This window comes from Argentina silus, assembly GCF_951799395.1.
Source record: "Argentina silus genome assembly, chromosome: 14".
Taxonomy (NCBI): domain Eukaryota; kingdom Metazoa; phylum Chordata; class Actinopteri; order Argentiniformes; family Argentinidae; genus Argentina; species Argentina silus.
In genome coordinates this window covers 16,889,518-16,904,243 of record NC_139668.1, presented here as the reverse complement: position 1 = coordinate 16,904,243, position 14,726 = coordinate 16,889,518, and the positions used below count along the sequence as shown (strand labels likewise).

Sequence of the window (14,726 nt, the reverse complement as noted above, 5' to 3'; positions counted from 1 at the left end):
TGGGGGGGATGGAGGGGTGTGTGTGTGTGTGTGTGTTTGTGGGACAGTGTTTGAGGTTTGAGAGTGTTTTTTTCTTTCCTGGTGTGGGGGATACTTTCATGGTTGCTGGTGACTAACGGTCCATTGCTTGGTGTGTGGGATGCTGTTTTCGATCTGCTCTTGACTACATTCCTGTGTAATGACTACAGTCCTGTCTAAACCGATCACACATGTTCTGTATGTGTACAGTACAGAATTTAACCCACACCCTAACCCTAACCCACACCCTAACCCACACCCCAACCCTAAGGCTAACCCACACCCTAACCCTAAGGCTAACCCACACCCTAACCCACTCCCCAGGGCCTGACGGACACGAAGATAGTGGGCGGTGGCTCCAGGTTCAGCCCCATGTCTGTCCTGCGGGTCCCCAGCGAGTCACAGCTCAGCCATGCCTACTCCCAGAACTCCCTGCACCGCAGTGTCAGCCAGCTCATTGACACTCACGACAGGAAGTCTCTGATGGAGGAGGCAGGGTGGGACCACCCCACGGTGCAGGGGCACGACAGTGGACTGGTAAGACCTACTGTACAGGGCCATACAGGACCAATCCCCAATCACCCCCTAGGCCCTACCTGAGACACACAGGACCAATCCCCAATCACCCCCTAGGCCCTACCAGAGACACACAGGACCAATCCCCAATCACCCCCTAGGCCCTACCAGGGTTACAGGACCAATCCCCAATCACCCCCTAGGCCCTACCAGGGTTACAGGACCAATCCCCAATCACCTCCTAGGCCCTACCAGGGATGCACAGGACCAATTCCCAATCCACAATCACCACCTAGGCCCTACCAGAGACACACAGGACCAATCCCCAATCACCCCCTAGGCCCAACCCAGATAGACCACTTACCACTAGTAGATAGAGTGCTATACAATACATAAATTATAATTTTTGTATGAAAAAACATGACTTTATATTGTTCTCTTCCAGTTTGTTGAGGATGATGAGTTTGGGGACGCGATCAGAGCCTTCAGCTCTGTGAGGAAGCAGCACACCATGTTCACTGACACCCATCTGTAGCTGGGGCGGGGCTCCCCAGCCTAACCAGGAAGCCCTGGACTCATACTCTGACTAGAGAGGAGGCCTGTCTTTATTTATCTCTGCCAACTGACGACAACTAGTGGTCTTTCGTTCCATGCCTGACAGTGACGCATCTGTTGTCCAAGTGTGTGGACCTCAAACCAACGCCTCTCGCCCTCTTCCATTTAATCCTAAAAGAAAAACACGTGTTAACTGTGCCTAGTAGAGAGTAGCGATAACCTTTGTCGTTTTATTTTAGGGAATACCCTTTTTTTTTATGATCGTTGAAAAAGCCAACTGTTGAAATGTGTCTTAAATGTGTTTGTCGTTGTAAACCCACAGGAGTGTTGTCCCACTGTGGTGTGTGATTGGTGTAGGTGGGTGAAGGAGGTTTTGATGGGGGGGGGGGGGGGGGGGGGACTCTTAAAGTACCATGTTACTGTTTTGTGGTGGCACACTTCCTAAGATCGACGATTATGTACAGAATCACAGCATTTGTTCTTGATACACTGTATATATATATGTTGTTGTTGTTGTTTACACTGGCAGTATTATTTATCATTGCAAAGAGTATTATTCTTAGTATTTTTGTTGTTGTCGTTGTTTTTGTCCAGGCGGTAAAAATAACATAATTTAGCAGACACTTGTATACAAAGCGTCATGATGTCAACTAGAATGAACATGTGTAATATATGTAGTAATACAAGGCCTGTGTGGGGTTAAAAAAAACTCACAACCCAATATCTTGCTGTCTGGGACCATATGAGCCAAGGCTGCGGATGTTTTAATGTTGTAATCTCCACGTCGCTGTGGAGTCAGCTGTCTAACCCATACCCCCAGGACCAGATTACACTTTGTTTTAGAAGACCTCCATGATGGAGACGGGGGGGCAGCCATGAACAGGAATGCTTCATGATCACCGTACAGTACACTTGGTACATCAGTGTAGTTGAGAGATGCAGCGAGACAATCTGATGTGTCCTAGTTTAGCTCTCCCTCCCTCTCTCCCTCCCTCCCTCCCTCCCTCCCACATCCTCTACCGCTGCAGGCCTGGTAACAACAGTCTATTTCATGATCACTGAACCTCTTCACAGGAGCATTAATGGCCGTGGGTGATTGGCTTGTAACCTCTAGCTGCGTGTGCACATCTCCAGTTGAGATTCCGTCCTTCGGCCTGGCCTAGTTATGTATAGTGAGGTGTTCCTCTAGTTACTGCCTAACACCTGCCTTTACCACTCTGTCGGTGACACCTGGGCCCATAAATGTATTTTTAAGATGGCACAGCAGCAGAACCATCACACATCTGTAGTACTCATTCCTCTTTTACAGGGTTGGATAAAAGGCTGAGCACCCAATTCTTTATCAAACCTCTGGTCAAATGTATCTGTTCTGTTGTTTTGTTTGTACATTGTTTCATAATTGGACATAAACAATTAACAGAATTTGTCAATAAACCATGTTTTTTTTTATGTGTGAATAATAATGGAACCGGAGTGATGAATGTGGACTCATTTAAATTGTGATATGACACACAGTTGTGGTTGGATTTTGGAACAGAAAACAGACAAGACAGTTTTTACTGGGTTACTGATTTTACTCCATCAGTACAGAGGAGACGTCAGAGCAGACAGAAGCAGCAGCTAGTTAACGGTGTGCACGCGCGCGCACACACACACTTACACACACAGACACACACACACGTACCTATTTCATTTCCATGTTCAGAGGGGGCGGCACCCAACAAGGCCAGAACATAAAGTCAACATACTGTAACATTGATAGACGCTATGTGTTATCATAAGCAGTACACAGGCGTTCATTAATGCTTCCCTTGACCACAGATTGATAAAGAGCTCTGCGTCAATGACAATGTTAGAACGCATTGAACTGCACCCATTAACCGGTTTTCGGTGCACCTCACAGAAATATGCAGTTGTTGACATACAGCAGGCATGAACAATGTGTTTGACTTGCATAGTACAGTGGAACCTCGAGATACGAATTTAATCTGTTCCGAGACTTCCTTCGTAAGTCAAAACATTCGTATCTTGAATTAAAAAAATAAAAATAAAAAAAGGGTTTGTGTGCAGGCGGCTGCCACTTCTCGCGAAAAAAAAGGATTCGTATCTAAAATTTTCATTCGTATCTCAGAGCACAAATTCTACGAAATTTCAATTCGTAACTCAAAACATTTGTACATTGGGGCATTCGTATCTCGAGGTTCCACTGTACTGGTCATAAAGAGGCGTTCCTCAGTGTTATCTGTACCTGCATCATACATCTGCAGCAGCACAGATGTCTCTAAAACCATTAAGCTTGAGTTTAGTGATCACCTGTTCAGCATTAGCCTGTGATTGACAGGCCCTGTCTGCACAAACAACTCTGGCTCTGAACCTAATCTGAATGAACTAGATAGGCGTAAGCGATATGGCTCAGTGGTACATCTTGCTTCCACTTATCCAATCTTCCAATCTCTTCAGATGCACAAACATGAGTGCCTGGAGCCAAGTGTTGGCAGACCAGGCGATAGACAGGCTTCTGCAGAACAGGGAGGCTGGCTATCGCCATAGTAATGGATCACTAGGTTACTAGGTTACGACAGTACACTGTAACAACATTGCATCAGTCTTTGCTCCTCTAGCAGTACCTCAACCTGACCTCAGTGCAACCAGTAGAGCTGTAGGTAGAAAATGAGGGCCTGCCATTTACCTGTCACCACCGCACACACACACACACGCACACGCACACACGCCTGAGGGGACAGTTACTTTGAATTATGTAGCGGTCAGTTTTGTTTTTTCTGTCCCTTAAAGGGACAACACAGAACTGGCAGTTAGAACTGTGCCTGCACTCAAGGACACCATTTTGACAAGGACATTGCTGCACGTTCACAGGCAAATTCACAGCTATTGTCACAAGTTCAACAAAAAAAAAAAGAAAAAAAAGTCTGAGAAACATAAACGTGAGTGACTGTAGGAGACAGTGTGCCCCTTGGCAGCTCACACATTCAGAAACAGCAACACCACTTTATTAAACTCATAAATCACCACGTAATCAGACACCGTTCCAGAGGAGAGCGGCCGGGTTGCAAACTTCCTGAATGAGAAGGTTAATATACTGCAGTCTGTGTGTATGAGAAATGCACTGGGGCACCTGCACACACACACACACACACACACACACACACACACACACACACACACACACACACACACACACACACACACACACACACACACACACACACACACACACACACACACACACACACACACACACACACACACACACACACACACACACACACACACACACACACACACAGTGCCTCTCTACTCCAGTGCCTAACCCACTGCATTTGAAATAAGACAAAGGAGAGCCTCCTTTTCCAGGCAACGCTGCTCCTGGAGAGACACACTGCAGGCTCTTGTTCCAGCCCATGATAAGCTGATTATTTGAATTCTATGTGTTAGAGCTGTGCTGGAGCAAGAGCCTGCACATACCACAGCTCAGCTGGGCCAGCATTGCCCACCACTACGGTACAAGTATAAATATCAAGAGTCCAAATATACCTGTATTTTCAATGCAACACCTTGGCGTAGACTGGTATGTGTGGATACTGCTCGTCAAAAAGAAACCCAAGCTGAACTTTAGGCCTATAAATAGTTTCTGTGTTCACAGACTTCATCAAACATCTGTCTAGTGAGTTCCTACTGTAGATTCAGCAGCATTTCAGTGCCAGCATGTGAGTAATACTATGCCATATACTATACAGGGATTAATGCAGACTATTGTGACACAACCCTTTTGTACATGTGTTATACAAAACATTGTAACGAGCAACATAAAGGGATAGGCTATATCATTTACCATTAGTATGTATCTGGCTGGGGTGAATTTGTAAACGTAGCCAGAGTAGAGGCGTTATGCTACAGACATTACAGAGGGAGACAGGAAAGGACTGAACCCAAGCTGGATATAATCTCATACAAAATAAATGGGAGTTAACTTGATCCTTTAGTCTTCATAGTGCGAGTGCAAACGCAATTAGGTACGATAAATTATTAACATCAACATGGCCTATGATAATACAAACAAATACGTAGCAAATAAATGGCAAAATGTTGACAGTTCCACACACATTTATGCTTCAGTACCGTTATATAGTTTTGATTATGTAGGTACATTTTCCACATTATGATCAGGTTGCATATTAGATTTACATGTTTGTACATTTAACCCTCTTGCCTGCTTATCCAATATCTGACTGAGCCTCTGTCTCGTGAAAGACAGTCACGCTCTGTATGGAAAGACATGGCGACGGGCTGTGTGAGGCTCAGAAGTCACAATGCTTTGATCCATTGAAACCTACTCTCTTCTCTTTGCTCTTCATAACAAAGTTCATATTGGGTTACAGTCGTGACCGAAGCAGCTGCTACCTCTGACAACAACAGAGACAGACAGACAGACAGACAGACAGAGACAGACAGACTGTCTGACTCCTATGAACCGACAGACCCCCTGCAGCCTGTGGTCCAATTCTTCTAAAGTGAGTGATGTCACAGAAGGCACTGAGTATGATTCTTACAACAAACAAAGAAACATAGAGATCACAAAGACAAGTCTTCTGATGAGATCTCTACTTGTTTCACTGAGGAAAAGACAAAGTGATTCACTGTACGGGGAGTGTAGTATTTTCCACAACAGCATGCAATCAGAGTAGCACCAAAGCGACACATTGGGGTGAATTACGATCACTGTGTATGCACATGCCGTGGCTAACATGGAAAAAGAGGCCTCTGTCCGAAAAGCATCGTCTAGATCAAGAGGAATTCATCCATTTCACTGATAATGACATGAACTTCTGAATGAAAACTACCACTACTATGTGAGAGTGACCAACTGTAAGCAACCTGGGCAAACAAATGAAGTCTCCAGCACACCCTGCCTGCCTGCCTGCCTGCATGCCTGCCCTCCCACACAAAACCCTCAAAGAATGCCAAACGCGTATATGACTGTACGCCTATTCGTAGCAGCTGAGTACACGTGGAACACACACATTAGGGGGGACATCGCTAACAACACTGCCAATGTAGCTGCCAAGGTTTAAGCCAGGGAAAGAGGGTCAAAGTTGAAAGGTTACTGAAAGTCATGCTCTGAACTAGAAGACCAAATCCAGCAGGTGAGAACCTCCGCCTCATCTGACAGCGAGTCGTCGTTCCCTCCCTATAGAGATGTCCTGTTTTGTCATTTCCAGTAGGTGTGAACCAGTGGAGGCTCGTGGTAGGTAGAAATCGGAGGACGGGCTCATTGTAATGCATGGAATGGAATGCGGAATTCATTCCGTCCCTCCGCCGGCCTCCCCTGGTGAGTGAACGGTTCCTTCCCCTTGACTAAACCCAGTGTGCCGTATGGTGTTCTTGCATTGAGAAGCCCTACTGTATGAGACGGCTGTGTGCCCACGCCAGAGCTGTCCCATCGCTCACAGGCTGCTGTCCTGATTGGTCGGCTCTGTGACACACTTCTTGTGTCGGGGGGAGGTGGAGGCCAGCTTGGTGGGGGTGGGGGAGGGGGAGGCTGTGGCGGAGGAGTCGCTGCCCCCTCCCTCCGAGCTCGCCGAGGGCAGCGAGGAGAGTGGGGGTACGGGAGGAGCTTTCTTTCTCCCCAGAAACAACCCCCCCTCGAATGTCCCCTTCTTCCTCCCCTCCGACCTCGCCTCTGCTCCCAACCCGGCCCCCTCCTCGTCCGATTGGGTCCTCCGACGCACGTCTCGGGGGCTGTCAGGTGGTTGCCCTGGTGATTCAAGGCCACCCTCTGCGGCGGCTGTAGCCTGGGCGGCTGTGTTAGCATTGGCGGTAGCCGCAGCGTTAGCAGTTCGGCTAGCCCAGAGCTCCATGACAGAGCCCCTCCTCTCTCCCTCGTCTGTCCCAAACTCGCACAGCGATCGGCGGGCTTCCATGGCTGGACCGGGGGCCATTGTGGAGGTCTGTCCAGGGCTCTCCAGCAGGCCTTTGCCCAGGCTGAAGCTCTGGAAGTCACGGTAGCTGTGGAAAGACTCTGTGCGGCGAGCGCGGGCCAGCAGGGGGCTCTCTCTGTAGGGACGCAGCGCCCCGTAGGTGGCTGTCTCTGGGATGGGCTCCGGGGCCTGCAGTTGGAGGCTGGAACACAGAAAGACTGAGTCACACACACACACAGACAGACACCGCAGGGAGTCTCTCTCTCTCTCTCTCTCTCTCTCTCTCTCACACGGCGGTAACTGACCTGGAGCAGGACTCTCTGAGGCGGCTGTGTTGCAGCACTGAGGGGGCGGGGCTAATGTTAGGCGTGGCACAGCGGGAGGTGCTGAGGTCACACTGGTCCAATAGCTGCAGCAGCTCCTCCTCTGAGGGCCCACCTATCTCTGTCAATCAAACACATCAATAGTGTCAACATTAAAGGTTTATCTCTCCCTTATATCACTGCATCTGACCTCTGCATGGACATTGTATGTATGTTCTAACAAACACACACACACACGTACACACGCACACGCACACACACACACACACACACACACACACACACACACACACACACACCCTCCCTCCCTCCCTCACCATCATTCTTCCTCTCCTCTCCCTTGTTGGCGGTGTCCATGGCGGTGGTCAGGTCCCACATCTGAATGCTCCCGTTACCGTGGCCGGTGAAGAGGTACCGCCGGGGCCGGGAGCCCATCCTGCTGGAGGCCTCACACTCCCGCACCGTGAAGCACGAGATGGTGGTCCCATCCACCGCCTGCACCTCACAGATCCTATCAAGGACCACCACAGACCGCATCAGACCAGCACAGACCAGATCAGACCGCTTTACATTCATTAGAGGATTTCAAAAGATGCCATTTTACGTCATTCAGGAAAGCTGGCTTACTCAGTGACACTGCCCCCTAGTGACAGGGTCTCAGCGACTCAGCATAAAGAGAATAGGACTGGATCTAGTGTAGGAGGACAGACTGCAGGGTGACTGTGTGTGACGCAGACAGTCGTGTGGGAGAGGAGAGCTGATATGGTCATACCGTTTGCCAGTGGAGGAGAGACGGACAAACAGCTTGTTGGTCATGGGGATGACCTTCTGAATGAACACCTGCTGGTCATCTCTCTCCCCGTACGGACCTGAGGGAGACCATGCCAGTCACACACACTGGACCTATCGCCCTTTCCGTCTCGCGCTCTCTCCCAGTCTACCCCATCCCTTTCCCAGCCCTCTCTCTCCCCTCCCTCCCTCCCTCCCTCCCCCTCCCTCTCTCTCACCGAGGTCATTGCCAGACGAGTAGCTCCCATGGCTCTCTGTCTCCTCCAATGAAAGGATCTTAAAGGAGGCCAGGGGGGTGGAGCCAGGCTGGGTAGAAATCATGCCCCGGAACCTCGTCACGGTCCATGTACGGACATGGTTGTTGTCTGCACACACTGAGAGACAGAGAGAGAGAGAGAGAGAGAGAAAGAGAAAGAGAAACAGAGAGACAGAGAGAGACACACACAACATCTAATAATGTTCAAAACAAACTCTTTAACACATATCGGCAAACACATTTTGAACCGCTGTGTTGCTATATTCATCAAAGCTATATCACCCCCCCCCCCCCCCCCTCTGCTACGTCCCTCCTCCCCTCTCACCAGAGACCAGGTGTTTCTCTGAGAGCATGATCTTGATGACAGGACTGCGGTGGACAGTGAAGGTCTGGAAGAGCTGGGGTCCGGAGCCCACCGTCTCTGGGTGCTGGACGATCACTCTCACTGCCCCAGAACTGGTCCCATAGGCGATCTCTATCCAGTTACCACTCACACCTAGAGAGAGAGAGAGAGAGAGAGAGAGAGAGAGAGAGAGAGAGAGAGAGAGAGAGAGATGATCACATGAGATGATCAATGAAAAGAAGAAGCTGTAGGAAAAACTGAAAAGGATGATTTGAGTGTTGAGAGTGTGCGTGTGAGATTGTGTGTGTGTGTGTGTGTGTGTGTGAGTGTACGCCTCACTGGTCTTGGGTGTGAGGTAGACACTGAGGGCGGTGATGGCATCGTTGGAGGGGTCGTGGTACAGCTCTGTCACCAGCAGGTCGTTGTCCTTCATCCTCAGAGGAAACTTCTGCATGTCTGGGAGAACAGGAGAGGAGTGGGGGAGGAGGGAGAGAGAGAAGAGGGAGAGAGGGGAGAAAGAGCATATTTGAAACCAGAACACCGGATCAAGTGTGAAACAAATGTAGTGTGTGTATGTATGTATGTATGTGTATCTACCTATATAATAGATAGATCCGTTGTTGCAGCCCAGCAGGAGGAAGGATCCAGCCGTGTCACAGCTGGTAATTGGAACAACATCCTGAACCTGGTGGAGAGAGGATTAAGTCAACTTACCCTCTCACTCTCTGGTGAGCGCACACACACACACACACACACACACACACACACACACACACACACACACACACACACACACACACACACACACACACACACACACACACACACACACACACACACACACACACACACACACACACACACACACACACACACACACACACACACACACACACACACACACACACACACACACAGTACCTGCCAGTGCTGTGTGACAGCGTTCCACACTCCCACCTTCCCTGTGTGACTGGTGGCCACCAGCTGGTTCCCAATGAAGAAGAGATGGTCCACTGGTACTCCAAGACTGAAGACACCTGGAGGGAGAGAGAGAGACGTTACTGTACTTGACCAGTACAAAATCATCAATCAGAGTACAAAAACCTCACAACCATAGACAACAGACCCCCCCCCTCCCACACACACACACACACACACACACACCCCGTACCTATCTTGTTGCCGTTCCCTCCATCTTGGATGCTCCAGAGGATGATGCTGCTCCCCGAGGCAGCGGCCACCATCTTGTCCTTGTCGCCGTGGGGACCGCCGACCACCTTGGCGTTGAGGGCGATTCGCTCGATGGCCCACTCCAGGTAGGGGCTGGAGAACACCTGCTGCCACCCTGACGACTCCTTTATCCTACACACACACACGTTAAAAATACACTTAATGACCCCTTTACATACGCCATAAAAACAACAGAACACATATACACACACACACACGTTAAAAATACACTTAATGACCCCTTTACATGCGCCATAAAAACAACAGAACACACACACACACACACACACACACACACACACACACACACACACACACACAGCGACCCCTCTTTACCCTGGGGAACATGCCAGAGAGCGACCAGAGATAAGACAGCTTTACCTGTAGCAGATGACAAAGTGTGCATAAGCTACCACGATCCAGTTATGGTGCCCGGCTACGATCAGGACCTTCCTGGGGTCCACAGCAGGAGCTGGACATACAAGGCAAGGCAAGTTTATTCATATTGCACATTTCATACACAGGGGCAATTGAAAGTGCTTTACATAAAATAGATAGAAAAGGAAAGAGCATTAAAAAAAACATTTTAGGGTCAGAGTGCAATTATTAGCAGAGTTAACTTGGGCAATTTAAGGCAAAGATGAACATAAAGGTTTTGTTTTTCGCCCATTTTTAAAGGTAGCCAGAGTTGGGGCTGATCTAAGATCACAGTTCTGTCACTGCACCTTAGAGAGTCTGGGTAACAACAGAGAACTGTATGTTACTGGGTCTGTGTAACACTACTATGATATAGAGCCTGGGGTCTTAGCTGTGCTGTTATTGTGAAAATATACATATATTATTCTGTGTTCAGGGTTTCTGTGTGCTGATTTAAGCCTTTTTCTTAATTGTTTGGAATACGAGCCCCCCCCCTCTACTGAAAACGCATTGGAGGGGAAGATCTAGTTTCCTCTCCTTACATGTTTTCCTCCAATGCTTTTTGAGGACGAAGCGAGTGGAGGACAGAGGAGAGGAAGCGAGTGGAGGACAGAGGAGAGGAAGCGAGTGGAGGACAGAGGAGAAGACACTAGGCGTCGTGTTCCTAACAATTGAGAAAACGCTTTAGTCTCGTATTTTACGAGTGCCATTGTGTGTCACTGGGATCAGTTGTGTGAATTACATGTTGATACAATATACATGCACTCTGAGCTCATGTTACCTCAAACTAGGCTAACAGAGCTTTTAACTCTGATGTTTTCTTCCTAAGTAAAGCCTGTGTCAGGTCATGTTAACTCCAGCACTAATGCAGCCCGCTAAAGAGTCCTCTTATTGGTTAGCAGACAAGCACACAGTGTTCTGGTGAGTCTGGGGAGTAGAGTGGGCCCAGCCCCAGCCCCAGCACTACGCCTCATTACTTACTCAGCCTGCCTGCCTGCCTGCCTGCCTGCATACCCCGCCAAAATAAGAGTCCTCATTACTCACACTGCCTGCCTTCAGTTTGTACCCTGACAAAAAAAATAAGAGTTCTCACTCCTGTAGATGGAGGGCGACGTTAGTGGGGGTTGTGTAGTTATCCCAATTGTCCACCTCAATCATCCAAAGAATGAACACCCAACCTGTTCGACTCTCATATCCGCCTATTTCTCCTATTGAACATCGACAGTGTAAAGGTATTCACGGTGTGTCACCTGCATTAGTGCTGGAGCCAACAACAATACCTTTGTTTTGTTTTACCCTTACTGGCCTTAAACCGCCTCTTTCACTCACCAAGTCTGTGTGGCCCCTCTGCACCAGGGGGTCCGGGGAGGGCGGGGTGAGGGGGACAGGTGCGGGGGAAGCCCCCCTCTGCCCCGCTGGGGCCAGGGCACTCTTCAGGGGCAGGGCCCAAGGCTGCAGGGGTGGGGCTAGTCTTACGGGCCGGGATCGCTGTGGGAAAAGCATAAAGACAGATTAACCAATCATCACACCAATGATTTAAACAATACATCGACCAAACAGTAACTCAACAATAAATCAATCTTTCAGCATGAATGGAAGGTGAACGCTGCCTTATAAAGAGACAGGTAGATACAGGGAAAGTGATGGAATGATGCAATGAAGGTAGGGTTCACCTAACCCCAACTCAGAGGACACAGAATTCCGGGTTCTGAGAGGACACAGAATTCCGGGTTTCAAGAGGACACAGAATTCCGGGTTCTGAGAGGACACAGAATTCCGGGTTCTGAGAGGACACAGAATTCCGGGTTCTGAGAGTGAAGGGAATACCTGGAGGTGGAAGGTATCCATGGAAGAGCACGCTGCCACAGGATGACCGTTCCAGTTCCTCACACAGCAATAAGCGCCGCACTGCAGACAGGAAACAGTTATTCAGAGACATGTTGAAACAAGAGATTAGTAAACATGTGTGTCACTAAAAAAGTACTACATATTACATATTAGTAAACATATAAATATATACTAAAAACATATATAAAAAGGCATCATTCAGCTCAAGTCCTTAGGTTGTGTTGGTATTATTTTGTGATGAAATATGACACCAGAGTAGTTATAGCAGAGTTAGTTTTAGTTTACATTTGAGTGCACACAGCTTGTCATCAAAGCCATACCTAGCGGCGTGATCCCATAAAACTCAGCTTCATGACGCAGAATGTTTATGTTTACCCCCCTATAAAGAAAAGCAGACACAAGTCGTAAGACCTTTACCACCATAACCTTTACAAGCATGCTTTCCCCACACTTGTTGTACACTGTTCCTGTACAGTATGTTCCTTACCGCAAGTCTAGTTCTTTGGTTCGAAGGAAATTCAAGATGGGTGCAAAAGCTGTTGGGTCTCTGTCAATAAATATCTGGAAAATAATATATATATTTAAAACAAAAAATATATATATACGTCAACAATTGAAAATGGTGTTTAGATTTGATAATGGTCGAGCTAGCACTGTGACTCTTCAACTGTCACCTCTAGGTCTGTCTGCTAGAGGAAACACTGGTTTCTGTACTCACAGCTCCAGTTTCGTCCCGTAGAGTTGATATTCTCCCACTCAGCAAACTGGAAATGACACACACACACACACACACACACACACACACACACACACACACACACACACACACACACACACACACACACACACACACACACACACACAGGTGATGCTCATCTCAGCTTTCACTCTGGCCTGGTGTCAACACTGGGCTAACCTGTGATCCTACTGCCTGATAGAAGGTGAGATTGAGTTCGAAATAAGCATGGAATCGCCTAAAGCCAGTCCAAACACTCTCGATCCCCCACCCCACTCAGTAATGGAATGAGCCTGAATCAAAAGTACAGTACAGGTATCACCTGGCAGAGGGCATGTAGGGCACCTACCACTCTAGATCTTAAGCGAGATTTGACGATGACAACCCACCTTGAGAAGAAAGAGTCTGGGATCCACATAAGGGTCTGTCTTGAGGTGCTGAACCTGGGAAGGGGGGGGAAGAGACACAGCCTACATCAGTGAACGTGACACAACATAAATTGCATCTCATGGCAGTGGATTGTACTGTACAGTAAACGGCCTAGTTGTATTTTTAAATGCAGCTTTCCTTCTTATATTTTGTTTTCCAGACACAAGTGAAGCCTATTACAGAGGAGATCGCTGCGCACCACCCACATTTTGTTACAAAAAGTAAACATGGCTTGACAGTGCGTGCGTGAGTTGCGTGTTTTTAGTGCATTGCGTTCATTCTCTTATCCCAATTGATCATCTCAACCATCCAAGGAATGAACACCCAACCTGTTCGACTCTCATATCATATCCGCATATCTCTCCTATTGCATTGACAGTTTAAAGCTATTAACTGTGTGTTTTACCTTGTCCCACCGACGTTCAGTTGGATTATTTCCCCCATCCCAGATGTTAAATTGTTGCCATTCATGGCCATGTTTTCCCCTCGTCCTGAGTATGTTACTCAGTCGAAAGCAAATAATGTTTGTATAATGTTTCCTGTTCGCAATCTCCAGTTTTCTCCTGCTGCTCTTCGCTCCCCCACGTCCAACCCAGCCTCCATAAAATGTTACATCTCGACCGACGCAGCGATAACCTCCGTCCGCATATAACAGCTATGCGCGATTTTGTATGTTCGAGGCTATCACTATCGGTCAGGCAAATTTAATATAACAAAGTTTGCTTAGGTACGCGTATATTCCTCTATTTCTGCAGGCTTCTTTGCATTAGCGCCGTGTGTAGCTTTTTTCCTGTCGTGGGAGCACTTGGGAGAGTCGATGCTGAGGGCTAGCTGAAGGGGACAGCTGAGCCTCTCCCACTACGTCACCTCTTTTCTGAAGGCCGTGGCTTCGTCTTACAATTTGTATGACAATAACTCAGAAGGCTAATTACGTGTACACTATCATTTGGGTAGCCAATTATTCAACCCCTACTGCTTGTTTGTCTTTATGTCATAATCGTTATAGATAAAACAGCACAATACAATGCATTTCTAAAAAAGTATTCACATAACGTACGACGATAACACAAGTTTGAGATGAATTTAAATCAACTGGAGACAAACTTATTTTCCATATCAACAGATACCCCCAAGTCATAGAATGCCCCCAGTCTCAACAATTATTGTGAAATGATACTGCATTTATGTGTGGGCATCAGTTTATGTGCAGCACACATTTGACTTAACTTAGCCTAGTCCAGACGCTATCCGCTCAGTATGACAACCTTTAATATATATTTCATAAAAATCGATATTTCTTTCGTCTGTCGAATTCAAAATGAATGATGCT

At 47.8% G+C, this 14,726-nt stretch overlaps 2 protein-coding genes across 2 annotated transcripts in view; one reads left to right on the top strand and one right to left on the bottom strand.

The window, feature by feature from the left end:
- The window catches only part of ush2a (Usher syndrome 2A (autosomal recessive, mild)), a gene marked incomplete at both ends in the record, with an annotated part of 162,699 nt that extends 161,630 nt beyond the window's left edge, over positions 1 to 1,069 (top strand). Inside the window, 2 exons of the mRNA XM_083684226.1 lie at positions 343 to 555; positions 980 to 1,069. Coding sequence (XP_083540352.1) covers positions 343 to 555; positions 980 to 1,069 — 303 coding nt within the window. The remainder of the gene's footprint in view (positions 1 to 342; positions 556 to 979) is intronic.
- A 1,585-nt stretch (positions 1,070 to 2,654) lies between these two features.
- On the bottom strand, positions 2,655 to 14,166 carry kctd3 (potassium channel tetramerization domain containing 3). Its single transcript, XM_083685149.1, has 18 exons — positions 13,803 to 14,166; positions 13,357 to 13,410; positions 12,950 to 12,995; positions 12,719 to 12,792; positions 12,552 to 12,610; positions 12,211 to 12,291; positions 11,713 to 11,871; positions 10,348 to 10,438; positions 9,908 to 10,098; positions 9,658 to 9,773; positions 9,334 to 9,421; positions 9,076 to 9,192; positions 8,719 to 8,889; positions 8,356 to 8,511; positions 8,121 to 8,217; positions 7,666 to 7,859; positions 7,331 to 7,469; positions 2,655 to 7,227 (listed from the first exon to the last, which is right to left on the bottom strand). The coding sequence occupies exons 1-18, from the start codon at positions 13,871 to 13,873 to the stop codon at positions 6,552 to 6,554; spliced, it is 2,580 nt and encodes an 859-aa protein (XP_083541275.1). The 5' UTR covers positions 13,874 to 14,166; the 3' UTR covers positions 2,655 to 6,551.
- Positions 14,167 to 14,726: the final 560 nt, after the last annotated feature.

Coding starts and splice junctions, on each gene's coding strand:
- kctd3 (XM_083685149.1), bottom strand. CDS start 13,873: ATGGCCATGAATGGCAACAATTTAACATCTGGGATGGGGGAAATAATC. Junction 12,793..12,949: donor TACGGGACGAAACTGGAGCT/GTGAGTACAGAA, acceptor ATTATTTTCCAG/ATATTTATTGACAGAGACCC. Junction 11,872..12,210: donor TGGATACCTTCCACCTCCAG/GTATTCCCTTCA, acceptor CTTTTCCCACAG/CGATCCCGGCCCGTAAGACT.